This window comes from Centruroides sculpturatus, unplaced genomic scaffold, assembly GCF_000671375.1.
Source record: "Centruroides sculpturatus isolate CEXI.00-Female unplaced genomic scaffold, Cexi_2.0 scaffold563, whole genome shotgun sequence".
In the NCBI taxonomy this organism is placed as follows: Eukaryota; Metazoa; Arthropoda; class Arachnida; order Scorpiones; family Buthidae; genus Centruroides; species Centruroides sculpturatus.
In genome coordinates, this window is record NW_019384723.1 from 463,811 (window position 1) to 479,590 (window position 15,780).

At 32.1% G+C, this 15,780-nt stretch overlaps 1 protein-coding gene across 1 annotated transcript in view; it reads left to right on the forward strand.

Annotated features, from left to right (window-relative positions):
* LOC111628076 (eukaryotic peptide chain release factor GTP-binding subunit ERF3A-like) overlaps nucleotides 1–13,283 on the forward strand; it is a 64,770-nt gene extending 51,487 nt beyond the window's left edge. The window contains exons 13-15 of the mRNA XM_023371798.1: nucleotides 11,408–11,497; nucleotides 12,694–12,862; nucleotides 12,948–13,283. Of these exons, the coding sequence (XP_023227566.1) occupies nucleotides 11,408–11,497; nucleotides 12,694–12,862; nucleotides 12,948–12,991 (303 nt within the window). The 3' untranslated portion in view covers nucleotides 12,992–13,283. The remainder of the gene's footprint in view (nucleotides 1–11,407; nucleotides 11,498–12,693; nucleotides 12,863–12,947) is intronic.
* Nucleotides 13,284–15,780: the final 2,497 nt, after the last annotated feature.

Consider the following 15,780-nt stretch of genomic DNA (forward strand, 5'->3'; position numbering starts at 1 on the left):
TCAAAGTAAGTGTTAATTTCTTCTAAGCTTGCATTTGTTAACGATTTTTTTAATCTAAATCAATTTTATTTTTCTGGATTAAGGGGGAAGATTGTTTAAATGGTAAATAAGGAGTATTATCAGAAATGAGGGCTAAACCTATTGATTAATTAAATTGTTATTAATATTATCAGAATACATGTAGAATAAGTAAAATACACCTTTCACACACTTGCATCACAAAGTTTCACAATTACAAATGTTTTTGGACTTTTTCAGAGTCTACTTCAGCTTACACTTGTCGTTTTACGAACAATTGCCAAGAACTTTAATTTTGGAATGTTCTTTCCATTTTTATTCTATAGATGTATCAATTTTAAATGATTTATGGTGCTTGTTTTAAGCTGGCATGATCACCAAATGATATAAATAATAAACTAACCAAGTAATAGCAAATACATATAAACATTTAACAAAAAGATCATAAAATTAATGTGTGTTAAATAAGAATAGTAATTGACTCAGATCCGACTATTTATTGTTGGGCTATGGACGAATTCCCTCCATTCATTTCATAGTGTGTTGAATTCCTTCCTTTATGAGTTGTTAAATATTTCCCAAGATTCTAAGATTCCAAGTTTTTGTATGTCGAATAACCGTCTTAACTGCCTTGCTTCATTTCAGACACCTTGGGCTCACTTGCATATTGGCTCGAACAGTATAAAACTTTGTACTGGAAGTGTGTGAAAAGATATATTTTCAGTAAATTGTTATTAACTTAAAGTTAGAAATTAGCAATAACACAATTCTAAATCCTTTATTGCTGTCAATCAATTCTTTGAATTTCTCAATTAACAAACAATACCATTACATAATTATTTATTATTTTAATTATAATGGAAACTGGCATATTGGTGAAAACAATGCTGATGACAATAACCAAATAGACAGCATAAGTGCAGTTGGAGAGGGGTTAGTGAGTCAAGCCTACATTCCTACAGTAACCAGCTGTCTTACTGCTCACTTTATACATTCACAAAGCTTTTATGAATTATAATAGCAGTAGTACACATCAAATAATGTGGAATCTTGGTTAATCAGGGCTGTTTTTTTATAATGAAATATGTATAGTATATATTTTTGATTATATCCATACGTGCGGATTTAAATTTTGATTTATGCTAATGTTGGTTGTTTTTAATCCGTCGATACTTTATTGCAGGCATTGATTTGTTTAATCGATAAGAAAACGGGTGAGAAGAGCAAAACACGGCCGAGGTTTGTCAAGCAGGACCAGATTGCAATCATGAGAATGGAATGCGCCGGCGTGATTTGTTTGGAACCTTTCAAAGAATTCCCTCAGATGGGACGCTTCACACTCAGAGACGAAGGCACATAATACTTTTTCGTACAGAATACTTTACCATTCTTTTGTAAGTAACAGTATTTTTTCTAATATTTGAATTAACATTGCAGGTAAGACAATTGCAATCGGCAAAGTTCTTCGGATGGTGGAATAATTCCAAATTCAAACTATCGGATTCCCGTCTAAATGGAAAAGAAAATTTGACAGCTGATTTTGACGAAGACACTCGATTGGCCAATATCACAAGCTCAGACTTTTTCCATCCAGGGTTTATTATGTGCAGGAAAAAAAAAAGATTTTGTATGGTTCGAGAAACGTTGTTTGGTGTAACTACCAAAAACTAAGGGTGGAGTTTTTCTTTATATAAAAAAAAAAATCAATACAGTTAAATATTGTTATGACATGAAACCGTGTAGTCAAGTGGTCACATAAGGCAAGCAGAAAAAGCAAAAGTACCCTGATAAAATGAATGTTAGAATGTCTGCATGTCTTGCATAATTAGAAAACTAATGATTGCATCAAAAGCACCTTTTACAAAACTGATACAGGAAAAAAAAACTTGGCTTCAGAACTAATTTTTTTAAGAAAAGGGGGAAAAAAATCATATTAATAAAAGGATACGATACGATTATATGTAGTTAGATGGTTAAAAGTTTGAAAAATGAATTTAAAAAAAACAAAGAGAAAACTAGTTGTTTTACCATTACATAATATTCGAAAGATTTAGCTTATCTTTTTATTTATAAATGTTGTTTTTTATATGCCCACTAAAAACCGATTGGCGCAAATTTACTTGGAGGAAAACGAAACCCGCTCCCGTTCTTTTGGCCGCATATTTTATATTTCCTGTTGGAATTCATGCAGCGCACTCACTAACCGTGGATGGATTTTATCGGAACGTTAGAAAAATGTAACTGTCAAATACACACGCATAAGTTTTGTATTATTTTCAAAACATGCTTAACATTATATTAATGTGATACTACTTTTATTGAGATGTTTTCAATTAAGTGTTAATCACATGAATGAAAATAAAGCTGACGAATCTTAAAAGAAAGAAAAGGGGAAAAAGATATATATATATATATTATATATAAATGTACTTTTTTTTTTTATTTTAAGATGCCGTTTTTGCAAACTTAACCTCTTGAGTACACTTTGCTTATCGTTTCGTTTTATGTCGCTTCTTCTTCGTTTATATACAAGAGTTTTTCTTTCATATAATTTCATTACAAAAAAATATTCATACCTGTTATTATAGAAGGTGAATGGATTTTTGTCTCACGAGAAAAAGTAACTTCATTAATAACATATTTCTTGTTTTATTGAGATTACTTGAAAGCTGTATTTATTGAAAAGTGGGATAGTAAATTGTTTCTTCCTAGCTAACGAGTACTGGTATTTAATTTTTGATTCGAAGAATGATGCACCCTCTCTGTTCGGATCAAAACTTCTCCTATGAAAGCTCGTCCCTGCCATTTTTCTTAAAGGTAGATCCCTCAATAAAAACTGGATTTAAACTTGCCCCATTGGGAATTGGTATGGCAAATATTGTACAAAATATATTTATAAAGCTTTCTATACGGTTCGAATGCTGTTAGATTTATAATTTTTTGATCATTTAATACGAATTTATTTTTTCTTTTTTTTTAAAATAAATTGCATGACCGAATATCTGCTTTATGTTACGTAAAGGATGCTTCTTATGCTTAAGTTTATGTCTATATATATAGGTCGAATTATGTAAAGTTTTGTTAAATAAAAAGACATTTTTTAAGTTTAATAAACTTTTAGAAATGATTGAAAATAAAAGCTTTGGATGAGGTACGAAAACACATTTTCTTCCTTATTCCAATTGTAGATGTAGTAACAAATAATACATAATAAGAATTCAGTTTTTTGATCCTCTAAGCATTAAAATGATTCACTAAACAAACGTATTAAAGTATGTTAGATGCATTGCATGGTAAAGCAGCTTTAATACAGCTGGATAAACAAACCAATCATATAGTCCTTTCATTTTTAACGGACTATATCATTGGCTTGCTTAATCCAGCTATATTAAATCTGCTTTCCTAGGTAATACAACCTAGGTTTATATATTACACCTCAATAAACACAAATAAAAATAGACACAAATATTCAACAGTAATTGATATGTATTACCATAAAGTTAATTAGTGCATACAAGTGATACATCGTAATTAAAAGTTCTAATTAGATCTTACAGAATTGCAGTTATTACAATTAGAAGTAATCATAATTTATTAGTTTTAGCTTTTGCCATTACAAAGAGGAAAAGGGAACAAAGATGTCTACTTTGTAAACATGATCTGTGTATAAATCAGTAAAAACTATTACCTGTTACCTTCTAAATTTATTTGATAAGGTTAACGAATTTTGAAATGAAAAACACTCATAAGTAGGCCCATAGCTGAGGGCAATCTACACAATTTGGATCCTTGGGAAGGATCCAGAGATCAAGTGATTTAAATAGAAAGTCCATTTTTAAAAACTATAGTCGAACCTTTGATTGGGAACATAACTAGTGTCGGCCTGGAAATGTGGACCCATTGATATATGAAAGGTGATAAAAAGTATGGTGAATGGTGGAATAGTGACAATACATGAAACTTGCAATTAATCCCCCTCAAAGTAGTCTCCTCTGCTTGCATCGCAAGTATTCCAGTGTGCTTGCCACTTTCAAAAACATTCTTGGAAATCTTTTTTCATTAGTATCTTTAATTGGGCTTTTGGAGCTGCATCAAATTCAGAAATTGAAAACACTCCATCGTCCACTTAAGGGAAGAGCCAGAAGTTGCTTGGCACCAAGTTGAGAAATATAGTGGATGGGTCACATGTTAATGTCATGTGACAAGTTTTGTCCAAAAACATTTGATGTTGGGCGGCTGGATGGTCGAGCTGTCAAGGTGGCAGCCTACTGCTCTGGGGGACCCAGGTTCGAATCCGAACGGGTCGATAAATTCCCAGGAATTTTTCGGCGGATATGTCAGACCCCGTCCCTCACCACCTGGCAGTCCCATTGTGGGCCTGGCTGAACCCATAATGGGCGTGCAAAAAGAGGCCCTCTTAGTGCCCACAGGGCAGAAAGAGTTAAAAGAAAAATACGTGATGTGTGGCAGGAAATATTATCTTGATGGTGAATGAAACCTTTTGCCTTTTTCTGCATGCACCATTTTGCAAATGTTTATTACTCCTTTATATACGAACTCCGAATCGAGAAAAGCGATCATCATCATGTTGGACCTTGACGTAATTTTTTTGCTTGGAGAGAGGAGGGTGATTTCCAATGAGAACTCCGAACCTTGGTCTTAGGGTTGTAACCGTACATTTGCGACAACACTTCTGAAAAAGTTTCCCATCCGAAGTGGCTTGGTCACAATTTCGACGAAATTAAGAAATATTCCTCTTTCTGTTCGGAAATCATACCAAAAATCTGCCTGTGGTTGAATGGATAAAACCACCGAACACTGGTTTTATCCACTCGGGCTGTCCATGTGGAGTTTTCCGGGTTTTGTTTACGTTAGTAACACCTAAATTGGGACTCGTTTCCCTTAAAAGACCTCCCAAGAGTCATTATGCCCCTCTAGGCAGATCGCCCGTACGAATAAAACCATTGAAAACCTGCCCTCACTGGTTTAAGTTGAGCAAGTTTGAACTTGTGGGACATGCAACGAAAGATGTTAACTCTGAAGAAATCCAGCTAATTGAGATCGAAAAAACAGCCAAAATTCGCTCTACAAATATCGTATACACTACCGCAACGGAACCAATATGGAGACTATCGCATTGCATCATGGTGACGTGTCCTGACCTTGTATATGAGTCTAGTATATATGTTGGGCTCAATGAAAGGGAATAAGACATGAGAACACGGGCTATAGGGTGCGACTATGCAGATACGAGCGAGAAACAAAGCGTGAAGAGTCATCACCTCGTCACATATTCTCGCGTGTGCATAGTCATACCCTTACAGAAACAGCCATAAACTTCGACCCTGGCTGATGATAGAGCCACGACTACAATCACGAGACTTCCATACACGTTTTACTGGTGTTTGGGCCCTAGGCAAAGATGATTTCGGGCCTCTGATGATTTTTATTTGCTATGTCAACGCTGTACAGATCGAGCACTAATCGCGGCACAATATTAAAATACGGAAATACGGCGGAGATTGAGGGTAGTGTACCAGGCGAATTTATCGGAAGAGGAGAAATAATTCTAGAGAAAGTTATAATTTGATGGGGAAGAGTGTCAGATAATAAAAATATTGGGTAAAGGGTCGGTAAAGACGAGATAAAAAGTATTTGTATAATTAAATTACACTTGAATATAACTAATAATGATTTGAATTCAACAAACAGCACTTTTACGTATATAATTTCTAACAATACCGGGATGTATGGCATTTGCCAGAACTGTCCTATGGCCAGTCAACCCTCGATAAGGACATACTACACGTGAAGATAGGATTACCTTCCTAGTTTAAAGTATCTTTATAATAACGAATGTAAAGAATAATGTCGAATATCGGCAAAAATTAATACCTTTTCTATCTGTAAGGTGAAATATTTACATCAAACTTGTATGGAACCCAAGATCACACATAGTATTAGTTTGCGGATCGTATCCAGAATATATACTTAACAAGATATAAATAATGTAAAGCAAATTTATCCGGGACCATGGCGTCTTTGACATCGTTTCATTATCATGTGAACAAGTAAAGAACTCTATTTCTTAAATTTTGTTTATTAACATTTTTGCAAGGATTTCAATCGATCTAAACAGAATAAACATGCCCACCAGTGGCCAAATGGATAAAACCATTGAACACTGAAAGTGAATTCGCGCCTGGCCAACGGTCTGGCCACGTGGAGTTTTCCGGATTTTCTCCGTTTTCTCGTGTTTGTAACTCTTAAATAGGGACCAGTTTCCCATAAAAGACAAAATGTACAGCAACATGCGGATTGCACAAAAAGCACATAATCCGGCATTCACGATAATCTGGCATTACTGTAATGGGATTAACGAACTTCTCCTGTTTATTTATTAGTTTGGAACTTTCAATTTTTAAATATTTGGTTTATTTAACACTGCGGTAAACAGGACAACGTGTTACAAACATAATATTGTATTTATATTTGTTGAACAAATTATCTAGTATAATATTTCGCATGGCTGAAATTTAAATAATACATTACTGTATAACACAGCGAAAACAATATAATATAATTTCGCAGATAATATCTTGTAAAGATGGAATATTTTTTCAGGTAATAAATTATTCAATTTAAGAGCATTGTTATGATACAGATATTTATCATGTTTTGTTATAAATTATTGTTTCTTTCAGACTAAAAAATACTTTTGTATTCATGTATTTAATCTACTGTTTTAATGTCTCTGCCACTGTGAATGGAACTCATTCAAGTAAGTTATAAACAGTTTATTACACACAAATATGATGTAGATGAGAAGAATTTATCGAAATTTTCAGCAATTACGAAAAGAATAGTTGGAGGTACTGCGGCCAAAAATGGCGAATTTCCGTACATAGTAAGTTAAGCAAATTGTTTAGACGTAAATATTAATTAAATAGAAACTTTAATTGTAATTAATTTTGGTATTATAATACTTAAAATTTTCAGATGTCTATTTTCCATTTGAAAAGATATCGTGGTGCATTTTCCATGATTACTACACAAACGGCAATTGGCGCAGCTCATATGTTATATGGGTAAGTTTACGTGGAATTTATGAATTGACGAGTGGGCTGTGGGTTCGTGCCTTATCGAGTTTTCTTCACATGTCTAATAACTTAATAGGGACCAGTTTCGTAGAAACTCCTTCGGGAGGCACTTCTCCTATGGCAGATGGATCGTGTGTTGCGTTATCTTATTCCGTCAATTAGGGCCGATATTCTCTATAAAGAGGCCCGGGTGCACGAAACTTTAGGGGCCCTAAAATATTTTTATATTCAAATTTACGTATCTAATAATTATTGAAGTTCGTTCCTTTTGAGAATTANTGTTTTTTCTCATTTATCATAATATAACTATGTATAAATATTGAATTAAAAATGTATTGGCCTGTATTTAAGATGTAATTTAATCTACTGTTTGGTTTGATGATGATTACAGGAATGGCAAACAATTACTGATTACTATAGGCTAAGAAACAAAGATTACGCCAGTAAAAACTTCAGTTTCACTTATTTAATATTAAGAATTTCTCTGTTTTAAATAAGTAAATAGTATATCTCAATTTAATTTAAATATACATGCACATATAATATAACTTTTGTTCTGTAGAAACCTGTGGAAGTTTTACAACTATGGTCTGACGAAGATGAAGTTTTGTCGGTGACATCTGGTGAAAATGTCAAGATAAAGTTAAAAGGAGTAGAAGAAGAAGTAAGATTATTGCATTATTTCTTATGAAGTTTAATAATATATTTTTGTAAGTATATAAATAATAAATTATTGCAAGATTGGGAAAAATACTACTGATGATATCCAAATTTTGTGTATGGTCAGTTCCTTACTTAGGACCTCTGCACTTCTGACAGCCAGAACAAGTGTGTGGAAAAACTTTGGTGCACTCACCAATTCACAGTACAATAATTAAGCATTAAATTTAATATTATAACGTGCAATAAGCATCATATAAAACAATAACTTGTAGGTTTGTTCGTTTCAGTTTAACTCAATTTCACATCTCATTGAAGAAGAAAAAAATAATGTTTTGATGAGCTACTTGATCTGGTTACTAATTCTTTGTTTTTGAAATATGTAGGGAGAGTACTCAGCAGAACATCCAAGTTTTTGTTTTTGCTTCCCTCTATGGTTACAGTGGGTTTTGTACTAATGACAAAATCTGTAGTTTCTTTGTTGCCATTTCCATATACTTTGGAAGTAAAATGGTCAGTACACTGTCTAACTAGTCACTATTTGCATGTAATTCAAACTTTTATGCTGTATAAACTTCACTGCAACGTTTAGTTCTGAACAAGTGATACATACAGACAAACTGATTTATTAGTCAAAAAATTGAGCAACACGTCAAATCACAGGTGTGTTTATTACATATTTTAAATTTTAAAAATCAAAATATTCAAAATCTAAAGGATTTGAATTGCTGAAATTTGATTGATAGATTTGCAGTTTAAGAATAAAATTATTAGCTGTAATATGTCATTAAAATTTTGAATCTTACATCATCCAGAGACAACTCTATCTAGTAACAGTCTTCAAGTTTGTATTGTTGTATACCCTTGAAAACACAAAAGTAAGAATGCAAAACAAATTAGACATGAAATTAATCTCAGAGCTTAAATTTTGAGTTAGCGAAATGTGACCTTGAAACTACTTTGTCTTGTAGAAGCACAAAATGCATTGAATGTACTTTTGCTTGATTTCACTGCTATAAAGTTTGAGTTAAGGAAGCGAGTGTATTCTAATAGTATTAAAATATTTAGTTTGATTACTGCTGTACTTGGTTAATTTATGTTATAGCAGATGTAATGAATGAATGAATAATTAACAACAAATTTGTTGAGAGTTGATTGTGTATCTGTAACAGTGAAAGACACGAAGAATATGTCTGAAGTCAGAATTGGAGGACTTCTTATAAAATTTAATTCAAAAAGACTCCATAAAATATGAAATTCTTTTCAGTTAACTTCTTTCAATATGTTCGAGAACAAATTCTGTTTTTGGATTACTCATCAAGGACAATATCTTTAAGAATTTCTCAAGTTCGATGTTAAAAATGTTAGAATTTGCTCAGTTTTTAAGAGATGTTTTATTTGATGAATCATCTGAAGATGAGATTTGTATTTGAAAATGCTAATGAAATTGTTTTCAACCAATCTTGTTATTTTAGATATGGCTAAGTGCCACTTAATGTATGGAGATGCCATAAGATTATAATGGAACATCCATTGACAAAATTCTGTGTGTCTAAAGATGCAAATTCTCAGTCTGTATTAATAATTAATTTTTATTTAGCCAAGTGCAATATTTTGAACTAAAATTGTGATTCTTCATTTTCCTAATTAATTTCAAATAGATTCTTGTTATTCTTTGAAGTTAAGTAGTTGCTGAAAAATAAGGTAATTTGAGACGACTTAAGATACTAATGTAGCTTGTTGAGAAGAACTCTTTTTATACTAAAATGTGTTAAATTCGTTTTTAATTTGTGTAATCTTGGAATGTAATTATAAATAGAACAGATCATTTCACATACGAGGGCTGGGTGATGTGCGGTACTCGGGGTTCTGAAAGTTTTTTAAAAGTTCAAGAGCCCTGTTTTGTTAATGTGCATTGACTTTGTCATAGATTTGTCAACAGTTGGCTTCCTTCACTACATAAGTAGATCGGTTCCTGCTACTCTGCTAAATGCCCAGCAGAGATTTGCAAAACAGGCCATATACAAGGCGACAATTGTTTTTGTACATATAGAATGAATTAATCATAAAATTGCCATTAATTCTAATATAAAAATATCTTTATTATATTTTAAAAAGATTAAAATTATTGAATTTTATTTTTATAGGAAGTTTCTTCAGGATTTGTGCTTTGTGATGCTATGAATCCTTGTAGAACAGGAAAAGTATTTGATGCTCAGGTAAGTTGTGTATTAAAATTTGCTTCATTATATGTATTATTCCTGAGTTAATATAGAAAGTTGTTAAGTTATACATTTTTAGCTACAAAAATTAATTCTGTAAATGACTGAATATGTTAAATTCTTGTAATGCAAATTAGGGTGACTTTTTACGCAAATAAAGTCAATTGTTTACCACTCGTCTTATAATGCCATTAACTGCAATTTATTAAATTTGATATAACAGATCATTAAATTATTTGTTAAATAATTTAATATACAGTCATACCCCGACTTACGCTACCCCGACTTACGCGAACCCGGAGTTACGTGATTTTCAAATCTCGTCGATTCGTCTTTTGTTTGAGCGCCATGCAACTCTCGATTATTCTCTCCCCCACACTATTGTTCGGCTTACATGTTCGGACGTGTCGCGCAGAATCGACGCATAGCTACAATTTATTTTGTGAAATTTATTTCTGTTTGTTATATCTACGGAGACTCGAGAGACTCTATGTGGTGATTTCTTGTAACCGTGAACGAACCAAAAGGCGAGATAAGATTAACGAGAAGATTTATTAGCTTACATACATCCACTTGGATTTTACACAAAAGGCATCTGCAATCATGAACAATTGACGAAAAAAGTATACATTTATCAAATAATAAACAAAGACTCATTTTGTAAACAATTTACCTTTTGTATATACAACTGTCAAGATTACCTTTCAAATTATAAACAGACTCGATCCCAAACGGTCTTCTGATCGTTGGACATACAAAAGAAATGAACAGATGGCGCCTAACTTAAGCGCGGTTTACAATAACGAATAACGAATATGATTAATCTTAACACTTTACTATGCCATCCAAACGAAGTACAACTGATTCTTCCGCATCAAACAAGAAAAGAAACACTTTATCTTTGGAATGTAAAGTTAACATTATTAAAGAGTTCGATACAAAAATGAAAATTTGTGAATTGGCAAAGAAGTTTGATCTACCTGAATCGACAGTGAGAACAATTATAAAAGGTAAAGAAGAAATTCTCGAAACTGAAAAATGCTCAATCTTTAAATTCAAGCATAATTCGTAAACGTCACGGTATTATCGTTGAGATGGAAACAATGTTAAAATTATGGTGTGATAATCAAGTAAATGAGAAAAATTGTATAATAATATAATTCGTTATACGTATGTATTATCTAAGATTTTATTAAACATTTTTTTCTAAATTATTGTTTTCTTTAGTCTCCGGCCCCAATTAAAAATAATTTGTATGTATTTATATGCAAAATTATACCCCGACTTACGCGAATTTGACTTACGCGGTTATCGCTCGGTCCCACCTATCGCGTAAGTCCAGGGTATGACTGTATTGATAGTAATAAATCAAAATGGATTTTTTTTAATTGTTATCTTTTTTTATAGGTGGTTATTTTAGAACACAAATCAATCATTTGCCCTGGCTACAGTGCTGTTCTACACATACATGCTTCTATAGAAGAAGTATCTGTCAAAGTAAGTGTTAATTTCTTCTAAGCTTGCATTTGTTAACGATTTTTTTAATCTAAATCAATTTTATTTTTCTGGATTAAGGGGGAAGATTGTTTAAATGGTAAATAAGGAGTATTATCAGAAATGAGGGCTAAACCTATTGATTAATTAAATTGTTATTAATATTATCAGAATACATGTAGAATAAGTAAAATACACCTTTCACACACTTGCATCACAAAGTTTCACAATTACAAATGTTTTTGGACTTTTTCAGAGTCTACTTCAGCTTACACTTGTCGTTTTACGAACAATTGCCAAGAACTTTAATTTTGGAATGTTCTTTCCATTTTTATTCTATAGATGTATCAATTTTAAATGATTTATGGTGCTTGTTTTAAGCTGGCATGATCACCAAATGATATAAATAATAAACTAACCAAGTAATAGCAAATACATATAAACATTTAACAAAAAGATCATAAAATTAATGTGTGTTAAATAAGAATAGTAATTGACTCAGATCCGACTATTTATTGTTGGGCTATGGACGAATTCCCTCCATTCATTTCATAGTGTGTTGAATTCCTTCCTTTATGAGTTGTTAAATATTTCCCAAGATTCTAAGATTCCAAGTTTTTGTATGTCGAATAACCGTCTTAACTGCCTTGCTTCATTTCAGACACCTTGGGCTCACTTGCATATTGGCTCGAACAGTATAAAACTTTGTACTGGAAGTGTGTGAAAAGATATATTTTCAGTAAATTGTTATTAACTTAAAGTTAGAAATTAGCAATAACACAATTCTAAATCCTTTATTGCTGTCAATCAATTCTTTGAATTTCTCAATTAACAAACAATACCATTACATAATTATTTATTATTTTAATTATAATGGAAACTGGCATATTGGTGAAAACAATGCTGATGACAATAACCAAATAGACAGCATAAGTGCAGTTGGAGAGGGGTTAGTGAGTCAAGCCTACATTCCTACAGTAACCAGCTGTCTTACTGCTCACTTTATACATTCACAAAGCTTTTATGAATTATAATAGCAGTAGTACACATCAAATAATGTGGAATCTTGGTTAATCAGGGCTGTTTTTTTATAATGAAATATGTATAGTATATATTTTTGATTATATCCATACGTGCGGATTTAAATTTTGATTTATGCTAATGTTGGTTGTTTTTAATCCGTCGATACTTTATTGCAGGCATTGATTTGTTTAATCGATAAGAAAACGGGTGAGAAGAGCAAAACACGGCCGAGGTTTGTCAAGCAGGACCAGATTGCAATCATGAGAATGGAATGCGCCGGCGTGATTTGTTTGGAACCTTTCAAAGAATTCCCTCAGATGGGACGCTTCACACTCAGAGACGAAGGCACATAATACTTTTTCGTACAGAATACTTTACCATTCTTTTGTAAGTAACAGTATTTTTTCTAATATTTGAATTAACATTGCAGGTAAGACAATTGCAATCGGCAAAGTTCTTCGGATGGTGGAATAATTCCAAATTCAAACTATCGGATTCCCGTCTAAATGGAAAAGAAAATTTGACAGCTGATTTTGACGAAGACACTCGATTGGCCAATATCACAAGCTCAGACTTTTTCCATCCAGGGTTTATTATGTGCAGGAAAAAAAAAAGATTTTGTATGGTTCGAGAAACGTTGTTTGGTGTAACTACCAAAAACTAAGGGTGGAGTTTTTCTTTATATAAAAAAAAAAATCAATACAGTTAAATATTGTTATGACATGAAACCGTGTAGTCAAGTGGTCACATAAGGCAAGCAGAAAAAGCAAAAGTACCCTGATAAAATGAATGTTAGAATGTCTGCATGTCTTGCATAATTAGAAAACTAATGATTGCATCAAAAGCACCTTTTACAAAACTGATACAGGAAAAAAAAACTTGGCTTCAGAACTAATTTTTTTAAGAAAAGGGGGAAAAAAATCATATTAATAAAAGGATACGATACGATTATATGTAGTTAGATGGTTAAAAGTTTGAAAAATGAATTTAAAAAAAACAAAGAGAAAACTAGTTGTTTTACCATTACATAATATTCGAAAGATTTAGCTTATCTTTTTATTTATAAATGTTGTTTTTTATATGCCCACTAAAAACCGATTGGCGCAAATTTACTTGGAGGAAAACGAAACCCGCTCCCGTTCTTTTGGCCGCATATTTTATATTTCCTGTTGGAATTCATGCAGCGCACTCACTAACCGTGGATGGATTTTATCGGAACGTTAGAAAAATGTAACTGTCAAATACACACGCATAAGTTTTGTATTATTTTCAAAACATGCTTAACATTATATTAATGTGATACTACTTTTATTGAGATGTTTTCAATTAAGTGTTAATCACATGAATGAAAATAAAGCTGACGAATCTTAAAAGAAAGAAAAGGGGAAAAAGATATATATATATATATTATATATAAATGTACTTTTTTTTTTTATTTTAAGATGCCGTTTTTGCAAACTTAACCTCTTGAGTACACTTTGCTTATCGTTTCGTTTTATGTCGCTTCTTCTTCGTTTATATACAAGAGTTTTTCTTTCATATAATTTCATTACAAAAAAATATTCATACCTGTTATTATAGAAGGTGAATGGATTTTTGTCTCACGAGAAAAAGTAACTTCATTAATAACATATTTCTTGTTTTATTGAGATTACTTGAAAGCTGTATTTATTGAAAAGTGGGATAGTAAATTGTTTCTTCCTAGCTAACGAGTACTGGTATTTAATTTTTGATTCGAAGAATGATGCACCCTCTCTGTTCGGATCAAAACTTCTCCTATGAAAGCTCGTCCCTGCCATTTTTCTTAAAGGTAGATCCCTCAATAAAAACTGGATTTAAACTTGCCCCATTGGGAATTGGTATGGCAAATATTGTACAAAATATATTTATAAAGCTTTCTATACGGTTCGAATGCTGTTAGATTTATAATTTTTTGATCATTTAATACGAATTTATTTTTTCTTTTTTTTTAAAATAAATTGCATGACCGAATATCTGCTTTATGTTACGTAAAGGATGCTTCTTATGCTTAAGTTTATGTCTATATATATAGGTCGAATTATGTAAAGTTTTGTTAAATAAAAAGACATTTTTTAAGTTTAATAAACTTTTAGAAATGATTGAAAATAAAAGCTTTGGATGAGGTACGAAAACACATTTTCTTCCTTATTCCAATTGTAGATGTAGTAACAAATAATACATAATAAGAATTCAGTTTTTTGATCCTCTAAGCATTAAAATGATTCACTAAACAAACGTATTAAAGTATGTTAGATGCATTGCATGGTAAAGCAGCTTTAATACAGCTGGATAAACAAACCAATCATATAGTCCTTTCATTTTTAACGGACTATATCATTGGCTTGCTTAATCCAGCTATATTAAATCTGCTTTCCTAGGTAATACAACCTAGGTTTATATATTACACCTCAATAAACACAAATAAAAATAGACACAAATATTCAACAGTAATTGATATGTATTACCATAAAGTTAATTAGTGCATACAAGTGATACATCGTAATTAAAAGTTCTAATTAGATCTTACAGAATTGCAGTTATTACAATTAGAAGTAATCATAATTTATTAGTTTTAGCTTTTGCCATTACAAAGAGGAAAAGGGAACAAAGATGTCTACTTTGTAAACATGATCTGTGTATAAATCAGTAAAAACTATTACCTGTTACCTTCTAAATTTATTTGATAAGGTTAACGAATTTTGAAATGAAAAACACTCATAAGTAGGCCCATAGCTGAGGGCAATCTACACAATTTGGATCCTTGGGAAGGATCCAGAGATCAAGTGATTTAAATAGAAAGTCCATTTTTAAAAACTATAGTCGAACCTTTGATTGGGAACATAACTAGTGTCGGCCTGGAAATGTGGACCCATTGATATATGAAAGGTGATAAAAAGTATGGTGAATGGTGGAATAGTGACAATACATGAAACTTGCAATTAATCCCCCTCAAAGTAGTCTCCTCTGCTTGCATCGCAAGTATTCCAGTGTGCTTGCCACTTTCAAAAACATTCTTGGAAATCTTTTTTCATTAGTATCTTTAATTGGGCTTTTGGAGCTGCATCAAATTCAGAAATTGAAAACACTCCATCGTCCACTTAAGGGAAGAGCCAGAAGTTGCTTGGCACGAAGTTGAGAAATATAGTGGATGGGTCACATGTTAATGTCATGTGACAAGTTTTGTCCAAAAACATTTGATGTTGGGCGGCTGGATGGTCGAGCTGTCAAGGTGGCAGCCTACT